At 32.8% G+C, this 27,008-nt stretch overlaps 1 protein-coding gene and 1 long non-coding RNA gene across 2 annotated transcripts; both read left to right on the top strand.

Moving 5' to 3' along the window:
- The first annotated feature begins 13,750 nt into the window (after positions 1–13,750).
- LOC121264782 lies at positions 13,751–15,118 on the top strand. Its single transcript, XR_005940562.1, has 3 exons — positions 13,751–14,023; positions 14,149–14,261; positions 14,876–15,118. It is a non-coding gene; the product is annotated as an uncharacterized LOC121264782 (long non-coding RNA).
- Positions 15,119–23,442: 8,324 nt separating this feature from the next.
- LOC121264759 ((+)-neomenthol dehydrogenase-like) lies at positions 23,443–25,867 on the top strand. Its single transcript, XM_041168061.1, has 5 exons — positions 23,443–23,562; positions 23,715–23,961; positions 24,088–24,156; positions 24,478–24,654; positions 25,367–25,867. The coding sequence occupies exons 1-5, from the start codon at positions 23,543–23,545 to the stop codon at positions 25,736–25,738; spliced, it is 885 nt and encodes a 294-aa protein (XP_041023995.1). The 5' UTR covers positions 23,443–23,542; the 3' UTR covers positions 25,739–25,867.
- The last annotated feature ends 1,141 nt before the right edge of the window (positions 25,868–27,008 follow it).

The raw sequence follows: 27,008 nt of genomic DNA on the forward strand, positions 1-27,008 counted from the left end.
ATAGGTTTGATAATTAGGTTTTAAAGTCTTTAATAATTCAAGTGGATGTTCATCAGAAAATTTATAGAATAAGTGTATTTATTTTAGATTGAGTAGAGACCCAAAATTTTAGATAAAAGCCATGCAATAATCTCATTAGTGGTCCAAGGTGTGGGCTCAAGTATATTTACTTTATGTTATGTTATGTTATTTTATTTTATCTTCTTTTCTTTTTTTTTTAGACGTAAGAAACCGGTCCGTGGAATCGTTTTCTAGACACTATTGCTCGGTTTGTGTCCATTTTTCCTTTTTCATGCAGTGTTCCCATCCTCTCTTCTAGGTTTCTTATCTCTTTACTATTTATATATCTTATATATATGTGTTAAGCATCCTCAGCGCCGCTGCCCTCTCTTCATGCTTTCAGCCATTTAAACTCATCTGAGCTTCCCCTCAACCTCAGTGCAGACCACAGCCAGCCACTGAAGAACCACCTTCTCCGTAAAACACCAACCGAAGAGCTCGGCTTGCATCCAGTAAACCGCCGCACCCAAAGCCAGTCCACAAGTCGTAACTCCACCAAACACAGTTCACGCCGGTGTCTTCGCCTCTCAAAGTCCATCACCCAAGCCGCGCGCCACCACCTCTCCGTGTAAACCCCACCTCTGTAAGCCACGGAACTCCACTGTTTTTAGCCACTCGAAACAGAGATCCATCCACCAAACTACTGCACTGCACCGTACTGCACCACACCACGCAAGTCGCTACAAGCTGTCACCACCTGCATGGAAGAGGACGCCGGACCCCCACAAACCACCCCAGCCCGTAGCAACCCCTCACGGTGAGCACCTGTTTCTTTCCTACCTCTCTCTCGCTCACCTCTCCCTCTCGTTCTCTCGTGCTAAGCGCTGCTCGATGGAAGCTCCACTGCTCTCTTGCTCTCCTGCCACGCCACCACAGCTCCTCCAGCCAGCTCCGTCACGCCTTACCCCTCCACGCGTGCCTTGGTTTCCCTAGGGTAAGCCCCTGCCGCCGCGTACTGGGTGTAATTCCTGTGCATTGTGTGTGTGCGTCTGGTTTTATGATTATAAGTGATGTACGTACATAATATATATGTTATATATTTATAAAGTGTTAACTTGATAGTTGAGTCTGTTACCAGTTTTACCCCTATACCTCCAGATACATGTTTTCGGTTGAGAGGTATTTATTTATTTATTTTGTTATGTTAAAATGAGTTTTGTTTTAAGTCTCATAAAACATTATTTTTGTGTAGAAAAAATTTTAATAACATAGTTAACTAAAGCAAGTAAACCTATTTTTAGGAGAGGAGTTTTTCATGTGGTAATTTATAAGATTTTTAAAGTAGTCTAAGTATTTTATTAATTTATAATGCGTAGTTGGTGCTTTAGATATTTTTAAATATTACTTTTTATTGAGTTCCGTAATTGTCTTAATACTTGTTCGATTAAATCTCTTATTTGGTACAAATTCAATTAAGTGGATATTGATGGTTTTAGAAAATGATGGTACTTTAGGAATTATGAGAATTTTAAGTTTTGAGGTTTTAAAATAGGTTCTTTTAGCAGTTTAGGTTTAATTATCGAAACAAGTGATTGATTGAAAATTTACGGGGATTGTGTATTTTTATAGGTGACGATTAATATTTGTTCGGCTTTGTTGAGGAAAATTCTTTTAAAGGCTAAAGAGTTCAGGTAAGCGGGGTTCCTATGCTAGACTTTTCATAAAATAAATAAAATGGACTGAGGTTGATTTTGGAAAAATATGCATGTTTTGTTATGAAAAGAAATTTGAAATGACCTCAGTTATTTGTTCTGCATGACTCATGAAATTTTGTTTAAAAATAAAGTACTTTCTGTCATGACTGGTGTAGACATGAGTAAAGTTTTGGCATTCTGTTTCTAAACTATACAAAAGAGAGCAAATATGAAAATTTGTGCATAAATTATATTTTGTGATCTGACTCGGTTTTGTTCTGAAAAATGTTCTGTACTCTGACGTGATATGATGTAATTCCTAAAACCTCTGGCATGACATTCTGTTTCTGTTCTGACCTTACCACGGGTGTAAAACTGTGGCCTTTGTTTAGGTTGGTACCAACTTTTCTGTTTCTGGTGCACCCACTTTGGAAACAAAGTGGTTTTCTGCGTGGTCTTTCCTATGTGCACACTCGGGGCTCCGAGAATGATAAGGGGGAGATTCACATTCTGTTTCTACTCGGTTGGCCGTCGGGGTTTGCACAACCCTACCACAGGAGTTAAACATGGAATTCTGTTCTGATATGATGTTTCAGTTATGCTGTGCCAAGCGAATTTTTGAGAATATTGTGAACTTTCGCTCTGATATTTTTGATAACATGTTCTGACTCTGTATTCTGAAAATAAAAAGTGTTTTATTCTGCATTATGAAACCTGTAAATGCTCATGTTTGCGTATTAGTATATGTTCTCTGCTTACTGAGTTGTTGATAACTCACCCTATCTCCATAATATGTTTCAGATAATTTTTGATGCAACAACTGGAAATCAAGAATAGGGAGTACTTGCAAGTTTATTGATCATAGAAGACTAAGTGCCTTAAGGTACAATGACGGTAGAGAGTACTTTTGGTAGTGTTAATATTACATGTGGCTTTGGTACTTTGAGTAATGGACATTCCTAGTCTTTGTGTGAAAGTTTATGTTTATTAATGATACACTATTGAGGTGCCCTTATGTAGGAACATGGATATTTGTATTGAACAAATATGTTAATATGTTATGGAGACTCTAGTTTATTTTAAATGTATTGTTTGGTAATGATTTTAAGTGATATGAGTTAACTCTCCGGACCCTCTTGGGGGCGGGGCGTTATAGTTGGTATCAGAGCCAGGTTTGAGATTTTGCAGACTTTATGGATTGAGATTTTGAGAATTTAAGGTTTCAGATTTGATTGGTTTATTTTGAAGGTTGTAGAACATGACTCGGAGGTCTAGAATTTGATGTTACATAAATTTTGATCGAAGGTTGGAGATTCTGCAGACTATAACTTATGAAGTTTTTGGGTATATGTAGGTTTAGGAAGAAATTTCACATTTAAGGCATAGGAAGTTGAGGATTAGTAATTGATGTTGGGGATAGTTAAGGTTTGAGGTTCTCCAAACTATAGTAGATAAGGTTTTAGGATTTGCAGACTTTGGGAAGGATTTCGATGTGTAGGACGTATACAAGTTTATGAGTTGAAGTCATACTCCTTAAGGTTTAGACTATATGTTTGTTTTACGGGTACCACTTTTTATTTTTGAACTCTATAATTGTCTTTTTTTTAAACAATTTGTAAAGTTTTAAATTTTTTTCAGGATGCCACCTCGCCGTTGAGAATGAAATGTGTCGGATCTGAATGCAACAAATAACGAGAGGGAGGCAAATACGAGTTCTTCCGAAGTACTCCGAGCAGCAGCGCATCAATTAATAGACGATCTTGCGCAAAATCCTTCAAGTCGTCAACGTAACAATAGTGAAGGTGGATGCACTTTCAAACAATTTAATAGTACCCATCCCCCCACTTTTGATGGAAGAAGTGACTCCAATGCAGCTGAGGATTGGATTCAGGACATTGAAGAGATATTCAGTGTTTTGGAGTGCACCGATCAACAAAAAGTTCAATTTGCTGCCTTTAAATTAATCGGAGAAGCGAAGAGATGGTGGAACTCTGAGAAGGCCATCAGAGAAGCTGATGGAACTGGAGTAGTGAACTGGCCCCACTTTAAGCAAAACTTCTTTGACCGTTTCTTCCCGAAAGCAGACCGGGAAGCTAGAGCTCGAGAGTTTGCTAACTTGGTGCAAGGGACCATGACGGTACGTCAGTATGCTGCAAAATTTGCAGAGTTATCACGTTTCGCCCCATATTTGATCTCGGATGAAGAGAAGAAGGCCTGAATTTCCAAATATATGAACGGGTAATGGTCTTGCAGATTCAGAGTTTTTCGGAGTTTGTGCACAAGGCAATTTTAGTGGAGCAAAATATTAAGAGGGGTGTGGAACTGCAAGAAACAAGAAAGAGAGCTACTCCACAAGGATCCTCGGGTATGGATCAAGGGCCATGGAAAAAGAGAAACGAAGGGAGCAACTCAGGTCAAAAGCGAATGCAAGGAACTCAATCGAATAACCTTTGCAATTTTTGTAATAGTGCACACACGGGAGAGTGCTGAAAAGAAATGAGGACGTGTTTTCGTTGTGGAAAGTCTGGACATTTCATCAAGGATTGTCCTTTGTTGCTGTCGGATAACAAGAAGCCTAACCCACCTCCAGTTTCCCAACAGAAAAGTCAAGGAAATAATCAACGTAGAATGGGATCAGCTCGAGTGTTTGCACTAACATCTGAAGATACTGAGGACTACAAGAATGAGATCACAGGTACCGCACCCTTGTTCTCCTAGAAAGCTTGTTGTTTTAGTTGAGTTGGGTTTAATCGTGCTTGCATGGAACTTTTCTAGTAGTATAGTTTAGAATATTGAAGTTGGTTGAAGAGTTTTGCAAAGGGTTTTAGATACAATATTTTTATATCTACGAGACCCCACTAGCTTTAGTTGTTCGATGGATTAGTTTTGCTTTGGAAGCGAGAAGTTTAGGAAGAGTAGGGTTGAAGTAGATTTTTCTATGGATTCCGAAATTTTGTGAACTGAAGTTACTGAGGACTTACGTTTAGACCCTTTGATTGCATGATTCTTCTGAGGTTCTAATTATTATTTTGGGAGATTCTCTTTTAGTTATTTGTGAGGTTTAGTTATTAGTGAGGTTTAGTTCTCTTTTTAGTTATTTTCTTGGGGGCGTTACAGTTGGATGTGAAGATTGATGAGTTGAGCAGCATTAGAAAGTTAGGATTGTTAAAAATATGAAGGATTGGTGTATTAGACTTGACTTTTGGGTGCAGCAAATTTTGAGGACAAAATTTTTTTTTAAAGGGGGAGGATATAACATCCGAGTCCAGTCAGGGTGCTTTAAAAAAAAAAATTGGGTTACAGTTATGAAAAATCCTTTGGGATTACGAGTAAAATTTTTATAAGAGAGTTTGGACCTAAGATATTTTTGACGGTATATAAATTTTTTAATAGGTTTGATAATTAGGTTTTAAAGTCTTTAATAATTCAAGTGGATGTTCATCAGAAAATTTATAGAATAAGTGTATTTATTTTAGATTGAGTAGAGACCCAAAACTTTAGATAAAAGCCATGCAATAATCTCATTAGGGGTCCAAGGTGTGGGCTTTAGTATATTTACTTTATGTTATGTTATGTTATTTTATTTTATCTTCTTTTCTTTTTTTTTTTTTAGACGTAAGAAACCGGTCCGTGGAATCATTTTCCAGACACCATTGCTCGGTTTGTGTCCATTTTTCCTTTTTCATGCAGTGTTCCCATCCTCTCCTCTAGGTTTCTTATCTCTTTACTATTTATATATCTTATATATATGTGTGAAGTATCCTCAGCGCCGCTGCCCTCTCTTCATGCTTTCAGCCATTTAAACTCATCTGAGCTTCCCCCCAACCTTAGTGCAGACCACAGCCAGCCACTGAAGAACCACCTTCTCCGTAAAACACCAACCGAAGAGCTCGGCTTGCATCCAGTAAACCGCCGCACCCAAAGCCAGTCCACGAGTCGTAACTCCACCAAACACAGTTCGCGCCGGTGTCTCCACCTCTCATAGTCCATCACCCAAGCCGCGCGCCACCACCTCTCCGTGTAAACCCCACCTCTGTAAGCCACGGAACTCCCCTGTTTTTAGCCACCCGAAACAGAGACCCATCCACCAAACCACTGCACCGCACTGCACCACACCACGCAAGCTGCTACAAGCTGTCACCACCTGCACGGAAGAGGACGCCGGACACCCACAAACCACCACAGCCCGTAGCAACCCCTCACGGTGAGCATCTATTTCTTTCCTCCCTCTCTCTCGCTCACCTCTCCCTCTTGTTCTCTCGTGCTCAGCGTTGCTCGACTAAAGCTCCGCCGCCCTCCTGCTCTCCTGCCACGCCACCACAGCTCCTCCAGCCAGCTCCGTCGCGCCTTACCCCACCACGCGTGCCTTGGTTTCCCTGGGGTAAGCCCTGCCGCCGCGTACTGGGTGTAATTCCCGTGCATTGTGTGTGTGCGTCTGGTTTTATGATTATAAGTGATGTACGTACATAATATATATGTTATATATTTATAAAGTGTTAACTTGATAGTTGAGTCTGTTACCAGTTTTACCCCTATACCTCCAGATACATGTTTTCGGTTGAGAGGTATTTATTTATTTATTTTGTTATGTTAAAATGAGTTTTGTTTTAAGTCTCATAAAACATTATTTTTGTGTAGAAAAAATTTTAATAACATAGTTAACTAAAGGAAGTAAACCTATTTTTAGGAGAGGAGTTTTTCATGTCGTAATTTATAAGATTTTTAAAGTAGTCTAAGTATTTTATTAATTTATAATGCGTAGTGGTGCTTTAGATATTTTTAAATATTACTTTTTATTGAGTTCCGTAATTGTCTTAATACTTGTTCGATTAAATCTCTTATTCGGTACAAATTCAATTAAGTGGATATTGATGGTTTTAGAAAATGATGGTATTTTAGGAATTATGAGAATTTTAAGTTTTGAGGTTTTAAAATAGGTTCTTTTAGCAATTTAGGTTTAATTATCGAAACAAGTGATTGATTGAAAATTTACGGGGATTGCGTGATTTTTATAGGTGATGATTAATATTTATTCGGCTTTGTTGAGGACAATTCTTTTAAAGGCTAAGGAGTTCAGGTAAGCGGGGTTCCTATGCTAGACTTTTCATAAAATAAATAAAATGGACCGAGGTTGATTTTGGAAAAATATGCATGTTTTGTTATGAAAAGAAATTTGAAATGACCTCAGTTATTTGTTCTGCATGACTCATGAAATTTTGTTTAAGAATAAAGTACTGTCTGTCATGACTGGTGTAGACATGAGTAAAGTTTTGGCATTCTGTTTCTGAATTATACAAAAGAGAGTGAATATGAAAATTTGTGCATAAATTATATTTTGTAATCTGACTCGGTTTTGTTCTGAAAAATGTTCTGTACTCTGACGTGATATGATGTGATTCTTGAAACCTCTGGCATGACATTTTATTTCTGTTCTGACCTTACCACGGGTGTAAAACTATGGCCTCTGTTTAGGTTGGTACCAACTTTTCTGTTTCTGGTGCACCCACTTTAGAAACAAAGTGGTTTTCTGCGTGATCTTTCCTATGTGCACACTCGGGGCTCCGAGAATGATAAAGGGAAGATTCACATTCTGTTTCTGCTCGGTTTGCCGCCGAGGTTTGCACAACCCTACCACGGGGGTTAAACATGGAATTCTGTTCTGATATGATGTTTCAGTTATGTTGTGCCAAACGAATTTTTAATAAGAATATTGTGAACTTTTGCTCTGATATTTTTGATAACATGTTCTGACTCTGCATTCTGAAAATAAAAAGTGTTTTGTTCTGCATTCTGAAACCTGTAAATGCTCATGTTTGCATATTAGTATATGTTCTCTGCTTACTGAGTTGTTGATAACTCACCCTATCTCCATAATATGTTTCAGATAATTTTTGATTCAACAACTGGAAATTAACAATAGGGAGTACTTGCAAGTTTGTTGATCATAGAAGACTAAGTGCCTTAGGGTACAATGACTGTGGAGAGTATTTTTGGTAGTGTTAATATTACATGTGGTTTTGGTACTTTGAGTAATGGACATTTCTAGTCTTTGTGAGAAAGTTTATCTTTATTAATGATACACCATTGTGGTGCCCTTATGTAGGAACATAGATTTTTGTATTGAAGAAATAGGTTAAAATGTTATGGAGACTCTAGCTAGTTTATTTTAAATGTATTATTTGGTAATGATTTTAAGTGATATGAATTAACTCTCCAGACCCTCTTGAGGGCGGGGCGTTACACTCACCCTCTCCTTTTTTTTAAGGTCTTCGTATATATATATTTGGCTTATGATCTCTCACTCTTGCAGGGTGATTTTTTAATCATTACTCGATCTTTGTCTTTATTATACTTGTACGTAATGGACTATTTTGGACCTTTTGTAAGTACGTACATTCGCGTCATATAGTTGATGTAGAAGAGTTTTCACGTCAATATTATATGCTGCTATATATAGGCCAGTGCACTTAATTAGCATGCTCTTGGAAGTTCTTGTGAATTCAAAACAAAGGAACCAAAAGAAGGTAGATCAGGTAGGGTTGGTGAAGAGTCTTGTTGAGTTCAGAATTATAATATTTCATGTTCTGCTACGAGAAACACGAATCAGGTTAGATTTTCTGCATGATAACTTGTTGCTGGCTACATACATACATGCATGCATGAATGGATCGATAGCCTGGCCTCCCAGTTTTAAATTCTATTAGCTCCAGCTCCTTGAAGCCTCCCATGGTTTCTAGAATCTAAATGAATGGATAGCCTCTTAATTAAGATCACACACTGTAAAAGTAGTTATAAAGTAGTAGTTTGCAATTGCCAGCTTCTAAATACGTTGTTTTGAGCAAATTATGAGAAACACCAATTGTATATTATTATAAAATTTAATAGACTGGCTTGTTTACTAATCATCCCCATCTATCCACGAGTAATTATTAGCTACTCTCGGCCTATGGGACACAGTGCTATTTTTCACCTTATCACAGGGACACAGTGATCATTATGTAAATACTTTTAATGATACGATATCATCTTTTATATATATATATATATATATCTATATATATATATATATATATATATATATAGATATATACACTAGGTCAAAGTAACGTGCAAAGCATGTTTGTCTAGTTAGATCAAACAATTGTTTTACACAAATAATATGTTTTTTTACAAAATTTGTAAAAATAATTGATGACATATATAGCTTAGAAGACATTACTTCAACTTTTATGTAAATAATATAATTAATAGAATATTACAAAGGAACTTTAACAAACAAATTAACTACTACGATCAGTACTTTAACAAGATGATTGAGTTTACATCATCAAGATGATTGTATTTAATGACGTGTTTTGGGCCAAATGAGATTTATTTCTCCTTTTTCCTATATATTTTGACTTTGTATTATATTTTGCTGGATAACTGTATAACCTCGTTGAGGATATTTCACTGTTGTGGTTCTGTTTGTAAAACTCTAGTACTTATGATTACTAAGTTGTGAAATTTATGATTTGGATAGTCAGATACTCCAATAATTTCATCTCATTTTATCTTAATATCTAAACGTGAACAGTTTTTAATTTCAAACTTTTAATTTTTTCATCTAATCATTATTTAATCATTACAATTTTGTCAAACTTTCAAATAAAACACAAAAAACTAATTTAACTTTTTTAAATACCAAAATAAAAATTATATTCTAACAATATTTTAACTCTATAATATTTTTATTCAATTTTTTTCTCTCATTTTTCAAAACTCTATAAACATCTTAACTCAAACCATTTTATTATTATTCACAAATTAATTTACTACTATTTACAGATAATCTCATTTCACTATTCAAACCAGGCCTAACTACTCCACATTAAAAATGAAAATTTTCACTATGAAAATATTGCCAAAAAAGAAAAAAATTAATTATGAAATAATATAAGGTTTTAAGTCACTATCCGAATAATATAAGATATATTGTGCTGAAGAGGTAAAAAAAAAATTTTAATTTCGAATTTGAAAGATGAGATCTTAATTTAAGGCTCGAAAGAAAGATCACGACATACTTACCGGAAAAGACATTAATTTTTAAATTAGTCGGATGTACAATTACAAAGCACATACGCGTAGTTCTATAGGTACTTCTGAATATTATCAAGGTATTAATTTTAGACCATCATCTAAGAATCTGACAACTCAACATCTTTAAATTGACAATTTCTTCTTGAAAATACCGGTCAGTCCATGTTGCAGCTTGTAACTTTTAACAACAAATACCAAGGTTTTGAATACCGTGCCAAACCAGCCGGTATTTATTGTGCTGGAATAGTAACCGGTGCGAGAAAGATAGGTGTTTTATACCGGATTAAATATCAGTTATTTTGATGTGTTTCGGTCAATATCGGCCAGTTTTCAATGTACCGGTCGAAATTTTATATTTTTAGTGTATTTTCATAATTTTCACTATACTTCTCACATCTTAAGACTATTTTCTTAACTTTTTTTAATTCCTTTTTCTCAAGAATTAAAAATTAAACCTTACCGTGATGAAAATAAGTGATTATTTTTTTAATAATTGGATTGAGAACTTAGAAGTATTATTAAGTTTTATAAATATGTGTTTTAATTTTTCAAAACTTGCATTGATGTTATTTTGAAATATATCTTATACATATATAATTAATCTATCTATATATAAGCTCTATAAAAATAGTATGGATATCAAAATATTTTATTGCAGTGCCTTAACCAAACAATCTTCAAAACGGTATTAAAAACTTTGAAAAGATATAAATATATATTAAAGTGTTTAAAAGCTTTAATTAATAATATTTCATTCTTAGGCTGTGTTTAGATGTTGAACTGAGTTGAAGTGAGATGATAAAATATTATTATAATATTATTTTTTAATATTATTATTATTTTGAGATTTGAAAAAGTTGAATTGTTTGTTATATTTTATATTGAAATTTAAAAAAGTTATAATGATGAGTTAAGATGAGTTTAGGAAGCAAACAAAACGTAAATGTCCAAACAAATACATTCTACACCTTGAGATTATCATTTTTTTTTAATAAAGTTATATTTTTTATTTTATTTTTTATTCTTTCCCTACAAGGCCATTATGCACACGCACACACAAAAAGTTGGAGAGAGAGAGAGGAACAAAAGGCGGTCATTATGTAGATTGTTGCCGTTAACTTTAACCAAAGAAAAAACACACATTAAAACAAGAATTTCCGTCTCTTATCCGTCTCATAGACACTTTATATACATAAAGATATATATATATATATATATATATCTATTAGTATTATATAAGTGGCTATCGAGCTGCTACAGTAATGAACAGTGAATTCTTGTTCCCGTGTAGAAACTTTGTGTGTTATATTGTGTCTTTTTTGTCCTTCTTCTTTATTCCTTTGTGTCCGTTTTTGTGAGGATGTAAATATCTTTTTAAGTGTCGGCAGCTTTACCTTCGACTTTTCGCTGCGGAGTGTTTAGACCGTAAGTTATTTTTTTCTCTTTCTTTCTTTTCTCTTCTCCCTCCTTTCTCTTCTGCGCCGCAGCCCACCCTGAGCCCTCTCTCCCTCTCTGCAACCGATGTTGCCGTCAACATGCTCTACACCACGCCGAGTCACTCATATCTTCCATTTTTCTTCTCAATCTCCTCCACCGCGACATAGAAGCGGAGGATTTGGAGCCGCTGCAGGTGCGTCAGAGGGTAGGCAAATTTATTTCTTTTTTTCTCTTTCATCTTAGATCTCTGGGTAGATATTTATTTTGCTTTGGTGAATGCTGATCTGCTCTTGATTCTCCCATTGCAGTTGTCAAAAGAGGTTGTCTCTGCGCCTCTCTAGCAAATTCCAACTCCTATTTCAACTGCACCTAAGGTATCCTTGGACCCGGCTTTGAAATATGTTACACTCGGATCATTCAGCTGGGATCAGGATAATGATGAAGTCAAGGTAATAACTGATTTTTATTTTTGAAAATGGGTTTTAATAAAGCTATTGAATATTAGGTTCTCTACAACATAGAAGGAAAATAGACATCAAAGCGTTGAAAGGCATCAAAACAAGTATAATATGTATTTTTTTTTTTCTCTAAGTTTACGTTTTCAATTTCTCGGTTTAAAGGATATTGGTTGCTCTAATGTTGATTATGCCGCCCTAGAGATATGTGTATCCCTTGAGGGAGCTGAGCATGAGAAAATCCAAACTGAGTTTAAGCCAACGTCCATTGATGTCAAATTTCAGTCTAAGAGGAATTGAGCATCACTTTTTTCTTCCTCTGGAAGATGAATTTTTGTTCGTGGGATTAATTTATGAAAGTATTAATTTTTACGGCTTACATGATTTCTTATTACTGTTATAATTATGATTTTGATTGTTATTTGATAAGCAGTATTTTTAAATTCCTAACTTTTATGAATTTGACAATGATGGAAAATATTGTGCTTGGGATTATTTTGTTTTCAGTAATGGGGAACCCTGAATAACTTCACAACACGCTGGGTTAAGAGATACCACCTCTCATGATGGCTTGCCATTTTTGTCTATGGCATGATCACACTCAACCAGCTATAATAGTTAATTGGACTCTAATTTTTCATTTTGGGTTAGTTTTTTTTTTCCCCAGCAAAGTGAAATCTCCATTAATTATTTTTAAATATGTGGTAACATGCTTTTTGGCTGAAATTTCTGACAAACAGAAAAGTTGATGCACTCTATCTAATATCTAAAAAAGAATACCTTATTTCTGTTTTGATGCCTTCGCAGGTATATGAACACACAACATTTGAAATGAGAAACATATATCCCTTGGGTGTTTTTGTTAACCAGCCTCCATCAATACAAAAATGTTTATAATTTTTATTATTTTGATATCCTCTATTCAAAGTGTTTTTGTTAAGAACTCAAGAAACTTGGGTGGCTTTTGCAAACCATTTTAGATGGTAAAGACCCAAGGAGCTTTAACTTCAAAATTATGAACATATGTTCTCTACCTTGCTTTTTCTCGTGGATTATGTCTAGATCCCCTTTCCTAATTTCTATTTGTGTTGGAGAATTTGATATTTGCTTCTTCTTAAATCACTTGATCTAAAATACTGTATAGCTCATATTTTTCTTGAAATTTTTATAATGTGTGTCCTTTTTTCTTCATAGTCTCTATTTGTCCGTGGTTAATATTCATAGCTTTTATATGTACTAAAGCTATATTGGCAGAGTATTATGGTGTTGTTCTTGGAGTATTGTCTGCAGTGTTATATGGACGGAGAGGCTGTGTCTGGAGGAAGGTAGCTCTCTCTAATATGCTTGGTTGTCATTGATTTTAAGGTGTATGATATATGAATAATGCTCATCATATCAGTTAAACATCATAATCTTAGAGCATGTAAGCTTTGGTTTTATTTCTGATATGTTTCTCTTTTTTCTGTTTTCATCCAATGCTTAACATGAATGCAAGAGTTTTGCTTTTATAGACATATCTAATGTTGGTGAGGTATTATAGTAGACTCGTAGATATGTTGGTCAATTAGAATGATTTAATATGAAGAAATTATTTTTATAAGGAATCAACTAATGGGATAACTTTTCCGTTAGCTTTTATCAATGAGAATGATACTTGGAAGAAAATAGATATCATTTCTATAAATACTATTATTTTCTACTTGTCAAAAAAAAAAACATTATTCTTTTCTACTTATCAGAAAAATAGATACTATTTTTTCTCTAAATACTCAGATGTTTCCTTATCATATTCTTCATTCTATATCTTTTTTCACATCAAACTTCTCTTAATCTTAAATTGTTTCTAACTATTTTTTTTTCGTACTTTTAGCATTTTTTTTTTGTCTATTTTCTTTATAGTTTCCCCATTTCTTTCAATGTTGTCCTTTGTCGTTGTGAAACTAAGCATATTTGCAACTTTATTTGCCACTCTGTTTTATTGTGAGCTTAACCTAGAATTACCATCAAAAGATGGCCCTAAAACTGAGGTTCTGACAAAGCAAGTGTTGGGTATGAAAGAAATGAAAGTTCCCCCTTTCACTGGAATCTTATCAGCACTGAGAAGGGTGATTGCATGGCATATGTCTCTCAAGGTGCTGATCTTCAGCTAAATGCATATTGTGCATTCTCTATTCACCCATTTATTTCAAATACATTTTTCCCCTTTCATAATTGATGTGAGCTCCCTGATATCAACGACAATATCAGATTCTAACCATTTTCTGATTTCATAATCAACTTAAAAGATGGCTCCATGTCATGACTATTGCTTCTGCAACATGCTTTCTATTTCCTGTGGCCATGTGGGACATGATCATAGTAACTCTCCACCTTTTTAGACATAGGTTTAATGATACATGTTTCTGAAAGAAAATAATCCCTTGTTAATGGTATATTTTATGACTCACCCTCTCCCTCTCTGAGCTTTTTGTTAAAACACTTAGGGATCACCTTCTGATAACGGTATGGAGTTTCCATTCTCTGCTTGGGCTTTTCTGAGCACCATTCTCTTCGAAGTTATGATGATATTCTATGTTGACAGTATTACAGAAGAAATGTACTTTACATGATAATCTCCTTCTCGCTGCTCTCTCTCTCTCTCTCTCTCTCTCCTCAAACACAGACCACATGCATAACAATTGCATGCATGTATAAAAAGAGTAATCTAAGGCCCTTTGTGCGCATTTTGCTACAAGTGTTCTATTGTAAATATTTTCAATTTCAAAAGATCTCATGATTATAGGATATACTTAGGGGGCTGACAAAATGATTGGATAACTCATGTTTCTAGATTACACATGGTTTTTTCTTCTCCGAGGCATTTAATGGATGCATCATTGTCATGTAGGATCATTTACCATATCTATTTCAACAACAACGATATAAGAGATTCAACATTTTGTCCATCACCCGTTAATGAAACACCAACATAAACTCTAAATATATATTTCCACCGAACTGCAGAATATTATGAATTTATAACTTAATGAAACTTTGGTATGATATCACTAATGCAACTTTTGGTGGGTAGGTCGTAGACCTGAGATTGATATTTATTTTTTCGGGTTTTTAATAAGTTTTTTTTTTTCATGACATTTTTTCCTTTTCATATCAAGATAGATTCTTTTTGCTCTTTATGAGCTTTTTGTGTGATGCTCTTCATATGTATAGGTCATGAAGATTGCACGGGACATTACTAAAAAATCGTTTGCAGTTTATACATGAAAGATGAATTGCTTACCTAGATGTCAGACGTTATAATATTTATGTAAAGAGTGGTGTTTATAAATTTGGTGATTTTGGATGTGTGCAATTCTCACGATAAGAGCTTGCCAATGGAATAGTGATTTTGTATATTGTTCAATTTATATAAAGAATGTCTTTAATTTGGTGTTGTTTAGAATGTATCTTTGAAGAGCTTTCGTCTTGGTTTTTTTCATTAATTCAATGTTTTAGTGCATGTTGTTATGAACTAAATGATAATGTATTCTTCCATTTTGAAGATTTTAATTAATTTTGGCACTTTTTGAATGAATTGTTACTGTTATGGCTTTTGCAAATATGTTTTCTACATAGCTATTTGCTACGTGCAGGGTATACGTGCCTTGCACGTAGCACCTTACCAGTATATATATATATATATATATATATATATATATATATATTTATGGAGTAAGGTGTATACTTCCTCTTCCTTAATCACAAACACCTAATAATTAACCTCCATCAAGAAGCTGGTATTGTCGGATATCCCACTCTTCTTCCAACCGAGTCCTCTTCCCATTTGTTATTGTATAACTCTGTCCTAATTAAACATGCATTATTAAAAAAAATTCATGTTATGGGGTGGAGTACTCCAGCACTCCAAACATAATCCTCGATCGATTGTAGCAATCATTTTAGTGTTCGAGAATAAGGAAAAAAAAAAAAAGGAAAGAGTAATGCTGCATGCAGTCGTGGAGTGCACATGAAGTGCTGTACAGTTGCTTCGGAAAAGAGTGGAGTCCATTATTAAAAAATTATTATTTTTTCATATGGATTCCGTATTTATTCATTTTTTTAAAATGATTGCGTGACACTTACACACTTACAAATGATACTACTTTTAGATCCACATTGGAAGAAGGCAACATGCATGAATTTAGATAGCTAGATTGTTAATTAAGATCATTGGATATTAAACGAGATTGTTAATGAGTTTTTGGCACTATAACAAAATTGACTTTTAGAGAAAAATTGTTTATGGACGAACCAAATTTCATCCCCAAAAGTGATTTTTTGGGACGAAATTTCATTCCTAAAAGTGATTTTTCGTCCCAAAAAATTGATGACTTTACAAAATCGTTCGAATGGTAAAATAACCGTTTGAATAGTATTTTCTGTGAAGAATTAAAACATCTCAAAAACATGTTTCCGTTCGAACAAAAAAATCTTGGCAGGAAAGTAATTTATTATGCCGGGAAAAGTTCACAACCGTTCGAATGATAATTATTTTTGTTTGAACGGAAAATATTTGATGGCAAAACCTAGCGGAAATATTTCTAAACCGTTCGAACGGAATATATTTAGTTTGAACATATTCAAGCACCACATTTATACATTCGAACCTATAATATTAATCTCGGTACGAAACTCAAAATATAAAAAATATAGATCATATATAAAAATTCATTAATTAATTTTATATAATTAATTTAAAAATATTTTAATGATTTCTTTTATGTTAAATAAAATTATTAGTTAAATAAATATTATCAACCATACACCACATAATATAAATCAATAATTACTCTAGAAAAGATAAAATGTTTAATTTTCAACTAAAGCAAATTATCAAAACACCATATATACTATCCATAACTATAACAAAAAAAATATATAAATAAAAAATAGAAACTACTGTGATGCGAGGTCTCTGCACAAATTCTCGACTATAGCTAATTGTCTCTCTACCTATGTCAGTCAAGTACTGAGCGTGAGTTGAGTTGCAATATTGGCATTAATCTTTGTACGTAACTCATTAACCCATATACGTAACTCAAAGACGCTAGCTATAATCTCTGTACGCAACTCAGACATGATAGTATGCACTGCATCGATTACCGCTGATGTGTGTATGCCGATCTCAGCACGTAGTATGTTGGCCATCTCTTCACGAGTAGATGTACGTGATGCCTCGGCCTGTGTAGATGTCTCACCACCCAATACTCTAGTATCTCCTTGCATCTCTCTAAATATCAGCCATGTCTGGAATGGGTCCATGAAAACGAAATCTCGAGTGTCCCGTGCTCCGTGACAGGGTGGTATTGTTGATCGGTCCCATCGGCTCCCGAGAATGCTTGGCAGCTTCTGGCACGACCCCGACATGTAGCAAAATTCGAGTAATAAGGATCCCAAATGGCTGTATATCTGTCATAATATACCAAGCCTCTGATTGGATCCTCTCAAATATATACCCCATGAGGTCGATTAGAATGCCACGAGCAATCCGTATCATAAATCTCATTCGATCTATGCCAACCTCAGTCTTGTGTTGCTGAGGGTCAATATTGTTGGCGATGATCAAATTCGTGATCTTTAAGAAAGAAGATAAATTTGCCTGCCTAATACTTTTCGTCCCATTGTACACTGGAGCATATGGACCAACAATCAAGTCTCTAACCTCATGATCAGTAAGTGGATCGATCTCATTTGTGTAAACTAGTCTCTCGTCCTGAGACATCTCTGCATCACCTGAAGGATTAGACTCTCTAGGCGGCAAGTTCGAATAGGCATCGACAAGTCTAGGAATACCCATATATGCAGCGAGTCTATCCGCTAAAAATATAACAGGAGCTCTTCGGACGCAGATCCTGTATGCCCCTCCATCGTCTGGGCTGGCACCACCAAGCTCTTTATAGAACTCAGTAACGATCTTAATGTAGAAAATCAGCTCTATTCCTTCTTCTCACTGATCTAAGATTGGTGCACAACCACGATCATTGAATACTGATGAGAGAGAATGATCATCCCATATAAGAGCCACAAAATCATACAATTTTACCTGCCGCTCAAGTACAACAGTCCGCTCTCGAACTGTTTGGCTGGAAGGTTCCCTTGATCTACCACGTTCACGGCCCCTATAAAACATTATATGAACCTAAAATTTTAAAAATAAAATATATATTCAACATTAGTGATAAAATCTAATTATAACGAAAAAATTTACAAAATTATAAACTAATAGAAATTTAATAAATTAATTGATAGAACAATTCAATGAAACGATGAAAACAATTTAATAAGCTAATACAAAGTAAATGGTTCGAACGTAATATTAAGTGATCGAATGACAATTTTACATTCGAACGATAAAATATATGTTCGAACAGAAAATTGAAAACTGTTCGAACAGTTTAAAACTATTCGAATGGTAAGGTTAAACTCGTTCGAACGCATTCGAACAGAAACCAGATCGAGCTCGGCCATGGCTGAATCAACTCAGCGACCATGAAAACAATTAAAAATGCATCGATTTCATGGATTTCTTCGACAAAACACATGCTACTCATCATTTCTAAACATCCTTTGGTGGATTTGTTGTGTTCTACAGTGACTATTGATGAAAAAATATAATTTTTCTAGAGAAAACGAATAAAACTGTAAAACCATAAAATAAACGGTAAAATAACTTTTAAAGTGCATACCTTCATTTAGGTGGAAGAGTGTTTGACGTAGGTGCTGATTACGGTGGCCGACGACCGCGATTGATGGGCATTCAAACGTTTTCTCTCATTTTCAAACGGTGGGAACGGCGGCGTGAGAGAAAGTTCTACCCACGATAACTAATATGTGCATAACTTTTCGAACGTTATATTTGACCATTTGAACAGATTTAAATTACTGTTCGAACGTTAATATTTACCGTTAGATCGGTATTTGTTTCAAGTTTAGTAAAAATTTATATTAAATGTATATTATATTTATAATCCTATAATTTAATATAATATATATACTATTATAGTAGATTATATATACTATAATATATATGTAATATTATAGTATATTATAATATATATTATTATAGTATATTATAATAATACTTTAACTGCAGGCTCAAAATCTTTCCATCGTCTCTCTCAGAATTGGTAATGTAATTTTTTTATTGATTTTTTTTATTCTATATAGTTTGTTTTTAATATAGACTTGATATCTTAACAATGTCTCTTGTAGAAAGAGTCAGACACCAATTATGATTTGACAAAATTATATGCTGCATCACATACTAATAGTAATGGAGAGTGGACTCATCCCAATATTCGTGAGAATTATGTAAGTTTTATAATTTCTTTTAATTAACCATATTTTAATTATTATGTCAATATTAATTTTATATGTTGTGTGTAGGATAAAATGCTTGCCCTCCGTGCTGAAGCTGCATCAGATCATAATTCATTAATAAGTGATGTTGAAATTTTTACACAAGTTCTGGATCAACGTTGGGGATATTTGAGGGGTTTGAATTGCTGTGTAAAGCCTTCAAGCTCTTTATCAACGCCAAGTACTACTGTCATTGCGTTAGAGAATGCAAATTCTAGGATCGAATAATTTATGGCAAAACAGCAGGAGTTAGAGGCTCAATTAACAAGCAGACATGGAGATGCGCATAAAACAGTAAGAAGATCAACAAAGAGATATGCAACTCCAAATGCAAGAACAACAAAGACAAATGCAATTTTAAATGCAGATACTTATGCAACAATTCAGGCCTCCAAACAATTGATTTTCATTAGAAGTGTTTTTACATATTGAACAATTATATATCATGTACTGATAATTTTATTAGTATTATTAGTAGTTTATTTATTTAGTTCTGATTTATTAGATTAATTTTATTTATATTGAACAATTTGTAATGTATTTTTGAAATATAAATATCTATTTGGTTTTAAATTAGTATTATCTAAGAAAATAATAACCGTTCGAACTCTCATCAAACATTCGAATATATATAAATCGGACACAACCGTTCGAACATCACAAGTTAGAGTTCGAACGATGAAAGAATTGCGCGACGTTCGAACATGTTCGAACATGCAATTCACTATTTGCGTTCAATCATTAATTTTTTTGTTTGAATGTTTTTTTACGTGTATTTGGTTGAACGGACTGGTATCTATTGACTAGACATGAAATATCAGTTCGAATAGTCCCTCATTGTTTGAATGTTATTTACGACGTTCGAATGAATTTCCGAGATGAATTTAAATCATCCCAAGAAAAAAATTCTTTCGAGCGCGATTGAACGGTCCAGCTTAATTTCGTCCCAAAAGATATTTTTTGGGACGAATTTGTAATTTTTATCCCAAAAAATCTTTCGGGAGAGTTTTATTTCTGACGACACTAGGACAGTTTTTTACCATTTTAAAATATATTTTAGGACGAAATGTCAATCTTTTGGTACGAAATCTTTGGTTCCAAATGATCTTATTTGTTGTAGTGAGAAAGCATACGCAAGTAATTAATGTATTGGTGAATGAAGCATGAAAAACATAAAACACACAGTAGATCAGCTGAGAGGAGTACCGGTACTGAAGTTGTTTGGAGAAAATTGATTTATTTATAAAAAATTCTATTCATAAGTCTTATACACTATATATCACTTTTTTTGTTATTTTTTTTTAATTTTTTTTTCTTATCAAATATATAGTATATAGATGAAGAGTGAAAAAATTTAATTGTTTTTAAAAAATTAAAAAAAATTAAAAAAATTAAAAAATTAAAAAAATAAAAGAAATTATGATGTGTAATGTGTGAAGTTTATGAATAACAATACTTTATTTAAAAAAAAAATTACATGAAGGAGGTTTGTTTTAAGAGGCTCTTCCCATGCATTTGTTATTGATAGATGCAAAGTCTTTCGGCCACTTCTTGTTGATTGGAAGTCAAGGTCTTCCCATTTATCATTGATAATTGAAGGCTTTTTCTTCCAACAATGTCTTCCCACACGTTACCAGCCGTGACAAGACATATTTTTTTGGATGGGTGGACCGACGGTGTGACGTTTCTCTTAGAAAAAGAAAAGAAAATGATTATCACAAATTGTCTATTTTATTTTATCTAATTATTATAATTTTTTTTAATTTTAAATAAAATATAAAAAATAATTTAATTTTTTTAAATCTTCAAGTAAAAATAATATTAAAAATAATTTTTTATTCACTTTTTAATTTTAATCTTGTAACCAAATAAAAAATAAATCTCTTTATTTAAATAGAGAGAAATCATAAGACATGGTGAAAATTATATATACAATTCTTCTTTTAGACAATGCCTATTTTAATTATATATAATAATTATGAGTTATAAATATTCAACACGTGATGCATTTTGAGTCATGCATTTTCTTGTATGGATAATTGATTCTTCAAAATTATGGAATATGGTTGAATATATAGTAATTTTTCAATAACAAAGTACGTATTTTGTTTCCAGAGATGAGATGAGATAGATTGAGATTAAAGTTAAAAAATTGAATAAAATATTATTAAAATATATTTTTTAATATCATTTTTATTTTGAGATTTGAAAAAATTGAATTATTTATTTTAATTTATATAAAAATTTAAAAAAATTATAATAATAAGATGAAATATTTTTAAAATTTAAAATTTTAAGCTTGAAAACAAACCAACCCACGAGGTACATTGGCAACTTTTTCTCCCATTAAAGTATCAATTTGAATCTTTCAAAACCGTCCATTTCACGACTTCAAGTCGTTTTCATTGCTTAAAAAAAACCCCCTTCGACTAATATCGATAGGACAACTGCCTTGACTTTGAAATCATAATTTGCATCTGTCTTATACTTTCAAACAAATACTCATTCTTGTAATCCAAGTCTCTATAATCCACATCACACTTAGAATTAGAGAAGATTATTATAAATTTCATTAAATTATTCGTATGGCTTTATAAATTTTAATGCCCCGCATATTATGCTTTCTCATGCTTTTTTACTTTTTAGAGACTATAAATAATAAATTTATTTGTGATATATAAGTTTTGTTGAAATAAAATTAATATAAGTGTCAATACGAAGAATTAAAAACATATATTCTACAGTATAGTCCTATTTTTTTTATACTATATTGATGTGATATTATCTATTAATTCTTAAATTTGTTATTTTAGAAAAATGATAATTAATTTAAGAGTGTTGCTACACAACCTCCATCACATTCCACACTCTATATTTTTTTTAAATTTTTAAATTTTTTATTTTTTTTTAATTTTTTTGAGTTTATTCTTTTTAAATTATTTCAAATTTTCGATTCATTATTTATATAATAAATATTTGATAAAAGAAAAAAATAATAAAAATTAAAAAAAATGTAGAGTGCGGAGTGTGAGGAGATTGTGAAGATTTATTCATTGTAGAAAATGTGCATATGAGTGGTGTTTTGGAAAGTTTTGCAAATCAAGACAGATTTTGGAATGTTCGTGTTTTCAAAGGAGCGCCTAATATTTGCATATTTTAAAATTGTAAATATTATTTTTTTATTTTTTATTAAATAATTAATTTATAAATTGAATTAAAATATATACCATATGTGTTGTCATGATTAAAAATAATAAATACACATTATTTTTCACACACAATTGTGTGTTAAAATAAATGGTACTTTAGTAAAATATTTTATAAAAATAACATCACTTTAATAAATGAGTTAGTCTATATATAATCTCCATTTCTTATACCAGTTCATATAATTATGTTTAAAAAAAATTAAAATTACAATAATATCATTTTTAAAATGATATTTTTTTTTTTTTTACTCTCATTCATCAATAGAATTACACACAGTCTCTTACTCATAATTGTAAATAAAATTTCTCTAAAAATATACTCTTACTTTAAAATATATATTATAAAATATGTTGTGTGGATATGATTGCTCAAATAAAAATCTTATAGGCAAACTATGTATAAGTCAAAATTGTTTTGAAATTAAACAAATTTTATTTTATTTTTATTTGCATGAACAAAACTTGTGATTTTTTGGGAGTTACGCTACACATGAAGTTGTTGTGGCATCCATCGACCACAATAAAGGCCAGCATCTACCAGTCAGCTCTGGATTGGAAAATACCTCAATTTATTTCAATTTTTTTAAATTTTTAAATAATAATAATAAAAAATAATATTTTATTCAATTAATCTAAAATCATCTAAGAGTATTAGTAATGAGTTATTCATCTGTATCTTCATCTTCATATTTACATAATATGTTTTTAAATTTATCTACATTAATTTATGCATCTCTAAATTTTTACATAGCTATGAATAGTTTGAAAAAATACTATTCACTCTCTAAATATTATTTTTAATTTTTTTTTTCTGTCCTACCCATTAAAATCAACTTTATAAAATTTGTATTAAGATGATTTGATATATGAAATTTGCATTGAGTTGAGGATACAAAGTATTTTTTAATACATATTAATATTTATTGATAAATTTATTATTTTGATATATGAAATTGATAATATTTAGATATATAAAATTGGTATTTTTGAGTACATAATACTAATTGTAAAATATATAAATAATAATAATTTTAAGAAAAAAAATAAAAAATAAAATATTTTATGATTCTTTGGTTTAAATATACATAATTTAACGTGAGTCTTTTTTTGATATACAAAATCAACCTTCAAAATATGTGATTTCAAAGATGTATATAGAGAAATCAATACATTTTAAAGATGCATATAGACAAACCAATGCTATGCTATTAGCTGTGTCCCGACCTCCTTATTCATTTTCTCAATCCAAGTTTCGAAGTGCTAACCATCAATGGCTGAGGCAACAAAGAGGTATTTCCTCAATCTTCAGTTTTCAGTCCTTCCATGTTATCTTCTGCACTTCCATCGAAATCTCAAACCACACGTATATATAGCACACCCATCTCTCTGATTCCTTCTTGTATTTTTTTTTTCCCCTTTTTTGGGTTGTTTTGCCTTTTTAGGTATGCAGTTGTTACAGGGGCGAACAAGGGTATTGGATTCGAAACAGTTAGACAGTTGGCTTCAAACGGGATCGTTGTGGTGTTAACAGCAAGAGACGAGAAGAGGGGTCTTGAAGCTCTCCAGAAACTGCAACACTCCGGTCTCTCAGATCAAGTGGTTTTCCATCAGCTTGATGTGTCTGACCCTGCTAGCATTACTTCTTTCGCAGATTTCATCAAAACCCAGTTCGGGAAACTTGATATCTTGGTATATATCATTCAAAGCTGATATTTTGGTCTCTGTTTTGGCAGATTCCATGTTTTTGTTGTTGGTTTTGCTGAATTTTCAGAACAAAATGAGTGATGAGAAATCTTGAAAAAAAAAACTGTGCAGGTCAACAACGCCGGGATTCCTGGAGCTATAGTAGATGGGGATGCTTTAGCAGCTTCAGGTCATGGTAAGGTATGTATTTTTTCCAGCATGATTTATTTAGATGCTTCTTTGCCAGAAAGATAGTGGGTGGACTCGAGGAAAGTGATGTGCAATTGGGCAGACATGCATTATATATCTTTCCTTAGATGCTCTTTGATCATTGGTTGATAAATATATGCATACAAATCAAAGAAATTAATTTAACAAGGAATCTTAGGTGCTAAACCATGCGCATGCTTTCAATCCATTATTGTCCAGCTAAAGCTCTCTATGGGGATGGTGAGAATAATTACTGTTGATGGTTTGAAAAGGGCTAGAGGATGGTCAGATTTTTTTTTCTTGTTGATGCAGGATGGTGCCATAGTCGATATGAGCAAAATGTTTGTTCAGACTTATGAGTTAGCTGAAGACTGCATTAAAACAAACTACTATGGCGCCAAAAGAATGATTGAAGCATTTGTTCCCCTCCTTCAGTTATCCAATTCACCAAGGATTGTTAATATTTCCTCTTCCAATGGAACCTTGAAGGTATAAATTAACAACTACAGATATATTTGGGCATGCTGCATCCAGCTTGCTTATATTGAAGTCCTCTACAAGTTTTTAAATGGGTTTGAATCAAAAGTAGATATTATAATTAAGGAAAATTCTATACATCATACTACTATCTCACTTTTATCTCACTAAGTATGATATAACACATCTATTACCATTAAATGATCATTTATTGCATGCTTCTTTATCATCTATTGGCGATGAATGTGCCACATACTACTTATTATGATCAAAATAGGATGAGAATATAGTGTATAACATTACTTGTAGTAAAAAGAAAATTCTATATACCATACTATCACCTCACTTTCATCTCACTAAGTATGATGTGACACATTTATCACTATTAAATAATCATTTATTGTATGCTTCTTACTATAGGATGAAAGTGAGATTATAATGTAACGTATAGAATTTTCCATTGAAAATTGTCCAAGTTGAGTTTCATCTACTTTGGAAGGGGTCATATCTTTATGCAAAATGGTAGATCCAAGCTAGGCATAGACTATACTTCAAAGTCAATACTGCAGTTGGAGTTTTTCCTAATAATTTAGATTGTCTTTTCGAACCTATGGCATTTTAGAACCACTCCAATCCTATTTATATACACACACACACACACACACACACATCTGTGATCCAATTCCCCATTAATTTAAATGCAAGTTTCCATCTTGTGATTCAGAATGTACCAAACGAGTGGGCCAGAGGAGTGTTAGGGGATGCCGAAAGACTTACAGATGAAAGAGTGGATGAGGTATTAGGAGAATATCTGAAAGATTTCAAAGAGGGACGCTTGGAATCCAAAGGCTGGCCGACTGCCTATGTGGTTTCGAAAGCAGCTGTGAGTGCCTATACCAGAATTGTGGCAAAGAAATATCCCTCTTTTCGAGTCAATTGCGTCTGTCCTGGCTATGTCAAGACTGAAATGAACCATAACAATGGCTTGCTAACGGTTGAAGAAGGTGCTGAAAGTCCTGTAAGGTTGGCACTGCTGCCAAACGACGGTCCTTCTGGCCTCTTCTTTGTTCGGAATGAAGTGTCCACTTTCGACTAAGGATTCTATGTCTATTTGTATTTCTACAGTCTCATCAGAAAAACGGGAGAATAGAGAAGCGATCCCTTTTCATCAATAGAAGACAGAAAAGTGATGCGTACATGTATATCGAATCAGTGTGATTAATAAACGATAAAATAATCAGTTCGCAGCCCACCTCACATTATTATTATTATCATTATCATTATTATTATTATTATTATTATTATTATTTATTTATTTATTTTATTATTATTTTTTTACCGCAGCACACCTCATATCGCAGCACATGAGGTGATGACACCGTAAGCTGATGCATACATATTTCCAATCAGAATATCCCTTTTCTCAAGGTGGCAGCTACCACCTGGATCCGGAGCAGCAGTGTGTTAGAAACGATAAGTGAAAAAACAAAATAAAAGTGAAATTAATCACACACTACACAAGATTTATGTGATTCCGCCTAGGTTTACGTGGTTCAGTCTAAATCTACAGAATTATAGAAGACTTTATTTCAGATTATAATAAAATAAAAAAACAATAAGACTACCCTATAAAGAGAAATACAATCCATAAATAAATAAATAAACCTTAATCAGCGAGGATTGGATCAAAGATCCAAAATGGGTTAGAGATTTTTTTAGAAAGAAAACTTTTTGTCAAGTGGGGTCATCAATCGGACAGTACGAACATAATCAAGCTCTTTTTGTCGGGAGGGATTTAAATAGTAAATTAAGATAAGAGAAAATGAAAGTTAAAAATTAAATAAAATATTATTTTTATTTTAAAATTTAAAAAAATTAATTATTTTTTATATTTTATATAAAAATTTATAAAAATTATAATGATTAAATAAGATGAGGTAAGTTATGATAAATTTTTAAATCCAAACCTTCCCTTAGAGAGAGTTAGTGGCGGTCACCACCAAAGCTACGGCCGGAGCAGTGATCGGAAGGTGTAAGCTTAAGGTTGGAGGAGGTAAAACCAAGATTTAACGCCAAGTACTGAGCCAAACTCCTCACTAAAGTCTCGTCCACCCAATTTTGATTATTTGAATGTAATCAAAAGTTGAAAGAAAGAACTTATTAAATAAGAGGTTATATAAAGAGTTGAGAAAAAAGAAAAAAGGAAAAAAAGAGGTTATATAAAGAGAAACGTTGGAAAAATCTGTGAAATTGGATCCCTGCATGAATCAAATAGTGATCTCGCATTAGTTCACGGTCAAATTAATTCAGGAGGGAAATCAAGTTCAGTTAAAACATTTTAGAAATAACTTTGATTCTTTAATTTT

The sequence above is a fragment of the Juglans microcarpa x Juglans regia genome, chromosome 1D (genome assembly GCF_004785595.1).
Source record: "Juglans microcarpa x Juglans regia isolate MS1-56 chromosome 1D, Jm3101_v1.0, whole genome shotgun sequence".
Classification (NCBI taxonomy): Eukaryota; Viridiplantae; Streptophyta; class Magnoliopsida; order Fagales; family Juglandaceae; genus Juglans; species Juglans microcarpa x Juglans regia.

What these genes read in the sequence shown, in the direction of transcription:
- LOC121264759 (XM_041168061.1), top strand. Translation starts at nt 23,543, where the DNA reads ATGGCTGAGGCAACAAAGAG. An exon ending in TCGGGAAACTTGATATCTTG is followed by an intron (nt 23,962 to 24,087) that starts GTATATATCATT and finishes AAAACTGTGCAG; the next exon opens with GTCAACAACGCCGGGATTCC. An exon ending in CAGCTTCAGGTCATGGTAAG is followed by an intron (nt 24,157 to 24,477) that starts GTATGTATTTTT and finishes TTGTTGATGCAG; the next exon opens with GATGGTGCCATAGTCGATAT.